The 9,139-nt window shown below is 39.3% G+C and overlaps 1 protein-coding gene across 2 annotated transcripts; it reads right to left on the reverse strand.

Annotated features, from left to right (window-relative positions):
- Window positions 1-355: 355 nt before the first annotated feature.
- Window positions 356-8,930, reverse strand: LOC109411146 (transferrin 2). 2 transcript variants are annotated; one of them, XM_029872921.2, is made up of 7 exons: window positions 8,752-8,930; window positions 3,368-3,798; window positions 3,176-3,309; window positions 2,149-2,932; window positions 1,097-1,935; window positions 780-934; window positions 356-492 (listed from the first exon to the last, which is right to left on the reverse strand). In XM_029872921.2, the coding sequence occupies exons 1-7, from the start codon at window positions 8,807-8,809 to the stop codon at window positions 482-484; spliced, it is 2,412 nt and encodes an 803-aa protein (XP_029728781.2). In that variant the 5' UTR covers window positions 8,810-8,930; the 3' UTR covers window positions 356-481. The 2 variants fall into 2 exon arrangements, with proteins under 2 accessions (XP_029728781.2, XP_029728780.2); XM_029872920.2 differs by having other exon boundaries at window positions 356-934.
- Between the last annotated feature and the right edge of the window lie 209 nt (window positions 8,931-9,139).

Raw genomic sequence — 9,139 nt, forward strand, 5'->3', positions numbered from 1 at the left:
TAAAAAATTAATTTATGCCAATTTAGATCGTTACAGGCTGAATACCACCCTATGGCCAAAACTCCGGGCTGGTCAAAACTGAAGCTTCTACCCTATAGGATCCTTTGTATTATAAGGCTAATGAGCTATAGAAACGGGCGGGATATTTGAGCCTTCTCATCCATCGGTGGAAAGGACTTGCTACGCTAATTGGTTTAGCATTGGGCCGATACAAGTCTCCAGGCAGACGCATTGCCCAGCGATTCAATGTTGTATACCAAACATCTTTTACGTACATCTCACGTAGGTACAAGACTTGATTCGGATATGTTTCTTTGCCAAAGCTTGTCATCATTTAAAAGATAAAACATTCGAATTAAAAATATCATTCAATTTATTAATAGCGAGAATTCTTAAATTTCGTTGAACCTATGTTTAAATTTTTTTTTTCTTACTCTGGCTTCGAGTATGTTTGTCATTGGATCTCTAACTTCCGGGAGATTCAGTTTTTCGCTGTAGATAACAATTTAGATAAAATGCGTCAGTTTGTTTCACAGCTAACTATTAAAAATGCAACATGCGCAATGGAGAAAAAAAAAGTTTAGTAAGTCAATGTTGTTATGGACAAAAATCTAGGACGGATGGTGTTATTCGCGTTTGTACAGTATTAATCCTAAGGACGGAATGTCACTCAATACTTATCTGGTGTATATATTAAACTATCTACACTATTATTTTGTAAACTAGTGCTATTATTAGCAAGGCCACATTTATTGTATTCAGTTTCAAAGAGCTCGCACCTGCATGACAATCGGTGATACGCCTGGCTCTCATGAAATCCGCGCCGAGATAGGCATCGAACCAACGCCTATCGCCCGGAATGAGACGCAGTTCTCTCGTGGCATCCGAGAAAATCAAATCGTGATACGGTGGATTCGAGTAGAACAGGCTGAAACTGAATAAAAAATAAATGTTGATGATTTCTTAGCCTAAAGCATTTATATAAAACAAATTATCGACCGCTATGTTGTGGATTGATCATAAAACATTCATAATCAAAAAATTGTGTGTTAATGGCAGCCATGTTTCAATAAGTAATATTTTTTTTCCAACTTACCTAAACTCATTAGCATCTCTTCGACCATAGAACTGTTGGGCATAGGTGAAAAGATTGATGAAGGCATTCAACTGAGTCGCATTATAACTATGTCCTCCTCTTGTCACGATGGCGTTGGCCTTAACTTTTCCCAAATTACACTTTTTGTACTCATTGACCTCCGCTCGGGTTCCATCCGGGCACAGCAGTTCAAAATCATCGGGAAGTGTATTTCTTGCCCACCATTCTCGTTTCTTTCCCCCGGTATTCTCTACAACGGTTGTATGCCGTACGAATGCAACGTGTCCTCCTCCTTCCACTAAACACCGGAACGCTCCGGTGTTACCGTAATAATCCTCGGAGGCATCCCGCCGACAATAGCGGAAGCTACTTCCATGGCACAAATCACACAGATTATCATAAGGCACTCCAGAATTGTACTCATTGCTGATCGCTCCGGGAACGCATGATTTTGTGAAGTATTCAGCTGCCGCACGAATGCTGTCACAACCGTACGGACGAATCCATCCGTTTGAGATCAGGTATGCCATGGGGTAGATCCATCCGGCGGCAGTGTTGATTCCCGAGTGACACGTGTACTTGTTCTTCAAATACGTCAGCTCGGTGTCCGGATCATCTTCCTTCGCTACGGCCACGACGTAATATTCCGGCTGACCGAGGTCGTACACCTCCGACATGAAGGGCAGCAGGTCATACTTTAGTCCTCCCGTGTAGACGTCACTGGCATCCAACACGACGACGTCGGCTTGGCCCGAGTTTACATGGCGCATGCAATCCACGTGCGAATGGGCCTTGAAGCATTGCATTTCCGGTTTGATGAGTTGGGCTTTCAATGCCGTCTGAAATGTACGTAAACAGAGTTGGTGGTTGAATTAGAAAAAGACAAAAATTAACTTTTAGTCTATCTCGCTGAATCTGGGCTCAGACTTTCCCAGCACGTAATAGGTACTTTTGTGCTATACCTCAATGTGTATGGCAAAATATGTGAGTTAGATATACCAATACAGAGTTGAACTCACAAACTTAAGCCAACTTTAAAATTAATTACTTACCCGCATCTTGATGCATTTTTCCATCTCTGGTTCAGAAGTTACGCATAACGTCATCCGACTCACCGGACACGATCGCACTCCGTAGATGTAATCCAACCCACTGCCCAAATAGTTCTGGAAGTTCTGGTTATTCTCTTCAATCGGCGCCAGATACCGTGCCGTATCTTGGAACATGAGATTCAGCTGTTTTCCGTATCTCCTCGATTCGAACAGTTCAAACTTTTCGTAGAACTGCGTTTCATTCTGTTCGTTGAAACCGCGATCGTCGTTGTACCCGCCGTAGTTGTAACGCTCAGTCGTAGTGCTCGTAGTGAAGCGATTGAACCGATCATCTGCGCGACCGCCATCGAATCTGCTATTAGGGTTGAAGCGATCGTTTTGGTTGCGGTACCGATCATCCAGGTTACTCAACGTGCTGTTCGACCGCTTAGACTTCGACGAATAAAGGTTCACTACTTGGGTGAAGAACTTTTTGTACCGACGTCGCTCGGCCGTACTCCTGGCGGAGGATACAACCAAGGCATGAGACTGTGCCATACCCCAGTGGCATTGCCGGTATTCCGACACGGGCTGCCTTGTGCCATCCTTGCACAGCAGTTCGAATTGATCGATCGTGACGCCATGTACTAGACCGCTCTCGACCATTTCGTTCACCGTCGTATGCTTTAGGAACGCCACGTCACCTGCTTCCAATAGACATCGGAAGGCACCTTCAAATCCTGCATAGGGATCGGACGGTGTACACTTTCCACCCGGTACCTTGCCGGTACAGAGTGAACACAATCTGGAAAAGAAAGAAAGAAACATTAATAGGTTCCAGATAGGTCTGTACAAAAAATATGCCAAAAATACGTCTAAATTATAGCAGTAAAGGTGAACGAAAACGGCATATGTCTCATTGATTTCATCGCTTCCAAAAACATCTACTATCCCCAACATCAAATTCCATAAAAAACAATCCTTCAGGAATCGAGCTCTCAACTGCCAATACTACGTGTTCATACTATAGAATGCGCAATTGACTTACTTGTCCGAATTATCTCCTATAGGGTTGTATTTGTCGACTAGAGCGTTAACGGCGCAAGATGGTCCAAAATAATCCGTTGCAGTCTTAACATGGTTGTTGCAATCTGTGATATCCATCCCACCTTCGCGTTGCAACTGAAATTTAAGTATAAGTAGTACACTTGATGAAAAAGTTCCGATTCTGTTTACTTACTGTATAGATTGGCACAATCCACCCTGCGTAGCTGCCAACCCACGCAAAACATGCTTTCTTTCCCTTCAAATGTCTCAAGTTGGTAACATCTCTCAGACTATCTTTTTTGATAACCGCAACAGCATGGTACTGCGTAAAACCGCCGTCGTATCCCTCCTGCATGATCGGAACTAGCGAATGGTGACGGCCAGCGGTATATACCTCGCCCGCATCGAGCATCATAGCATGAGCTTTTCCTTCGTCGATAAGCCGCATACACTCATCCTGATCGAAGCCAAAGTAGCAGGACACATTCAGGAAGTAGTTATCGAACAGGCCGTGATCGCGCTCGAGTGCCACCGTTAGGTTGCGACACTTGTACATCTCCACTTCGCTGCTGGCGCACCAGACCAGCTCCGTTCCCAGCTCCACATTGTTGAAATTGTGCTGACCTGTTGGAATAGATGAGAACGATCATTGTCTTTTGTCCCGAGCAGGGAATGGGAACAAACCTATAACAAATTGATAACTCATTTTGTTATTGATAACAAAATGAAATCAAAACAAGTTTTCGTTCCGAATTGTTTTTATTTAATATCAAATTGAGATATCATTTTGTTATCATTTCAAAAACTCAATGATAACATAATTTGATTTCAAAAATCCAAAATAGGTATGATATGCTTTATTAACATTAATTATATTCACAAAATGCTTGTTTAATCTACCTGAGTATTGTACTTACATGTTGACAGAGAATTTATAATGTCTGATTCTGGGTAATGGTCAATAAGCTATTGATTTAAATTGGCTTGAACTTTAATAAGTCTTTTTAGGGTGACTGGTTATTATTGGCAGGGTTGTTCTCTTCGTTGAGTGGTTTTTCATCGGCCAAATTACCTGAAACTTGGTCGTATAGCTCATCTTGGTTGGGAAAGATTTGAGATCAACGTTGAATTCAACAGTTTTCAAAAAGCCTTCCATGACGAAAAGAACAAAACTGCCCAGAATACAAAAGTTCCCCTATAAGTTAATCAAAACAGTTTCAATTTAAACATATTGCCAAATATTTTGAAATTGGAACTATTCGCACTTTCGTAAGGTAATAACGAGAGTTCCACAGTACTATAAATTTTCTCTCATTTTAGGTCATTTGGTATAAAGTCATTTGGCATAATAGTCGTTTGACATAACAGTCGTTTGGCATAATGTTTATTTGGCATAATTCTAAATTAAAGAGAAATGAAATTGGATATGGCCAACCGAAGTAATTCACAAATTTTACCTTTATAAAGTTTTCCCGCGAAGGGAGAATTCATTCACTCAGCCAAATAACCTAAAGATTTCCATAAGGCCCAGCTTATGAAACGACTTTTAAATAATTCATAATGATTCGGATGAATTTCATAAAGTCGCTCTATGACGTAGAATCGTCTCAAAGCTTGGCTTTTATTCATGTTTAGCAACATGGTATTCTCAAGCGTCGGTAGCCGTGTGGATAAATAACGGGCTCAGTGATCCCGACGTTAATGGATCGAATCCAGTCTGCATCATTTTAAGACTTTTTTTGTTCTTTTCAAGTCTATCTTATGAAGTTTGTCATAGCAAGCACGATCAATTTTCATAAGGTATTCTTATGGCATCCATAAGTTTTACTTATAGCAAAAAACATGAATTTCGTAAGTTTTTTTTTCGCTGAGTGTTGTACCTCCGTACCAAAATGATGAATCCCGTGAAGTTTGATACAATTTTGAAAATTACACTGATATTTATCATACCTGAAAATGATGAATGACATTTCACTTACTGTTATGCCAAACGACTATTATACCAGCTTATGCCATTTGACCATTATGCCAAAAGACTATGCCAAACGACATTATGCCAAACCCGTTAGAAATAATGTAGTAAAATATTTTTTGCATTTTCTCATCGAAAAAGGCTGTTTTACTTCACGCAAATCTGACAGGAAAAGGCCTACTTTCCCACACCAAATAAACAGTGCTGTAATGGTTCATTACAGCACTGATTTGCGTTGCGTAATGAACCATTACAGCACTGTTTTCAGATTTGATTAACTTCTTGATGCTTTCTGGACGCAGGTTTGAAAAATTGTGACAACTGCGCTGTATAACCTGCTATGATCAGACTTTCTTAAACATGGCTTAAACATCAGTGTGCAGTTTGATGAAGAAGTTTAGTTAAAAACTATCTTCAATTGGTAGTTTACGAAATTGCAAAAAACGTTGTATGCAACTCGGTGCAGAACTCGATTTTTACAGCACTCGTCGTAATTATCCAACTCGGCAAGCCTCGTTGGATAAGTGTACGACTCGTGCTGTAAAAATCTTCATTCTGCACCTTGTTGCGTAAACTACTATTTCCAATCAGGTGCAATTTTAAATCTCATCATTTTTTCGCGGGTAACGAGGGAAGGAGCTGAGAAGCCGAATGCGACTCAATTCGTTGCTCGATGTCATTCAATTTGAGCCCCGATGTCTGTGGCTCTGAGATGTCGTGAACATCTCCCACATTTGTTTTACTGCAGTACATATAATCAGAAGGAAAAGCTGAAATATAATTATACAAAAATATTACGTGCAGTTGTCCTTTGACTCCAAATTTACTTTTCTTTGTCACTTCAATGTCCATCACTGCCGTGAATCGCAAGTCAGTCCCATATGTAAAAAGTAGGCATTGAGAAAATGGCCTCTGAAGTTTTCAAATTCGATTTCTATGTGAAACTCTAAAAAATCGCCATGAACTGAAAACTTCTGCGATCATCATGAAACTTTCACACATTGCTTCAAACACGAAAACATAACAGTGAAGAATATAAAACTGGCTAAAACATTGTTAGGTTTTGTACTGGAGGGTACACTAGATCGTAATGGGACTGACTTGCGATTACATTTCATTATGGGACAATCCAAGGGACAATCTGACTTGATGTTGTTTTTCATTTTTATTCTTGCAGCTGAAAGATCATCCGAAGAAAGACCGAAAACGGCCATTAACTCATTTTTGCCCAAAATGCAGATGGGACTGACTTGCGATTCACGGCAGATCAGTTGAATCATGGTATAGCTACGCTGCATATCTATGAGGATATCATATCCGATTTCCATACAATTTTTCTTCGTGTAGGCTCCAAGTTAGAAATGACTGTTTCAGAAAGTTTCTTTACATTACATTACATTGCATTACATGCCATTATTAGGGGCCATATTCTGATGATATCGTAGCCAAGCAAAACAAGTTTTTAATCACGAAATTCTTCTGAATTTAAAATAAAATCTCATTTATATTTTTACTTATTTATGTAAATTAATGCCCAATAATATATCAAAATGAATACTAAATTTGTTATTTTTTAGTTATTACCCTATAGATATGATAACTCCCTGAAAACTGCGTATGATATCAAGTCGTAAAATGTGGATAACAAATCGAGATATCAATTTGTTATCAATGAGAACTCATTCTGTTTTCAATTAGATATTCCAGTACATTATTTTGTTTTCATATTTTGTTACGTTAACACTTAAGTCATACAAAATGAAAACTCACTTTGCTATCAAAATTCGTGATATCTAAATAACTCAATTTGTTTTCAATTAGTTCTCATTCCCTGCTCGGGTATTCATGCTAAACATTGAGATAATAGGCCCTGTCCAAATTATATATACCTCAGGGTGTCCAAAACATGTATTCAGTGTTAAAAATGCAATTGGGTTCTTTAGGGGCATCCCGATTATTTCAAAATCGGATTCTCCGCCCTTTAATCAGTCGAAATCCAAAATTTCATAATTTTCGGAGTTCGGCAACTATTTTTAAAATGCATTTAAAGTTTGTATGGGGAAATTTTTTTGTTCGGGCCGAACTGTCACTTTATCGATTGAACTGTCATTCTATCCACAAAAATGAAAACTGTTTTGTTAATTTAACCATCACAACGAAGGTATGGGAATCCAATAAAATCACGTTATACTCAGAAAAATGAGCTCTTTCGATTAGGCTATAGAAAATAGCAATATTTTATTCACTAAACAACCTATAATTCTAACAGGCGATTGGTAATTGTGATTTTCTCAGCTTAAAATACTTTCGTTAAGGTTTTTGTCACCTGGAACGCAAAGTAGTCATATTATAAGCGTATTAGTAACTTAGCGAAATATAACGATACCTCGAATTTTCAAGAGCACAAATCTGAAGAATCAAATGTCAAACCGCGCTGAAAAGTTGATCGTTTGGTCACCCCCCAAATGACCAGTCGATCAACTTTTCAGCGCAAACTGACATTCGGTACTTTAGCTTTGTGCTCTTGAAAATTCGTTGGCTTCATCATATCTTTACCTTAACCCTTTGGGGACGGATGGGTCATATGTGCCCAGTCGAGAAAATCGACCATAACAAACGTGTTCTAGACCAGCGAGGTTGCATCCAGATAGATGAAAATGCCGTCTCCAAAGGGTTAAGGGGCAATTCTCGCGTTACATTTGAAAAGGGCCTATCCCTAAAATGTAAACAAATCGATTTTGATACCTTTCCATAGCACCCCCCAACAGTAACATACTGTGCAAACATAACCCGCCTAACCGTTAATCTTATCAAAATAAACCCCACATTCAAAACGGCCGATCATTGCTTTTTTCCCAATCATTCATAAGCCCGTGCTCCAAATGGGCCCGTAACGGTAAAATTTTGTTTTCATTTGTTGGTCCTCTCGTTTAAAGGGCCGACAACCGAAAATTTCAATCTTGTGTCATTAGAACGGAAAGCATGTTGAAAAATTCTCAAACTGTGAAATACGATTAGGAAATGTGATGGAAAGAGTTTGCATCATTTTTTCTCAATGTTTACGTTCTAGAGATAGGCCCTTTTCAAATGTAACGCGAGAATTTTGCAACGTTGTCCTCAGCCTGTCCAAAATACATGAATTCTGGCGCTCGATTTGTATAGGTCGTATCTGCATAGGAATCCCAGTAAACTTACGACCTATTCAATTCGAACGCCAGAATTACCCTATTCAATGTATATGGATATTCTTGTCAATTGAGCCCTTATCGCAAATCGCTCCGGATTGCTTTTGTTTACAAACAAATATGAAGCTGCGGTTGTGTTGAACAAAAACAACACTACTACAAGCGTATGCAACAGTCTGACTAATTTCCATGGCTTCTAAAAAACATTAATGATTCAAACAGGTGTCGCTAATATAATATTAGGAGAAATCCTTTAAACTGAGGAAATATTAACAAATCGGAACCAATTTAAGAAATAAAAACAATGAATGCAAGATTACAGGCAAAGGAATTCAATCGTAAAAGGGAGCACCAAAAACTTCCGTCGGTAATTAGCCCCTACAATGGCCAAAAATATTGCGCCTAAATTCTCTAACTTACCGTAACACAATCCATTAAATAATAACAGCAGCACACCAAGTAACACACGCTGCATCATGTGAAACTTAATTCTGTTTCAAAAGTCGAAAAATATCACGGAAAACTTTAAAAATTATACTCGGTCACACAACATTCTGTACGGCACACGCCCAGTCTCCGATGCAAATTTGAAAAATGGAGGATGACGTTTGACGTAAACAGGACGGTTTTGAAATTTTTATAGCACGGCGTGATGTTTCGGCATCAGGGGTGATCACGATCAGGGTTCATTCAAATATTACGTAACGCAAAATTTGACAATTTTCCCCCTCCTTCCACTTACGTATACGTTATTGTCGTCGCGGTTGAAACCCGAAGTTTCCCCACACCCGACAATCGAATTTCCTGA

This window comes from Aedes albopictus, chromosome 2, assembly GCF_035046485.1.
Source record: "Aedes albopictus strain Foshan chromosome 2, AalbF5, whole genome shotgun sequence".
NCBI classification, from domain to species: Eukaryota; Metazoa; Arthropoda; class Insecta; order Diptera; family Culicidae; genus Aedes; species Aedes albopictus.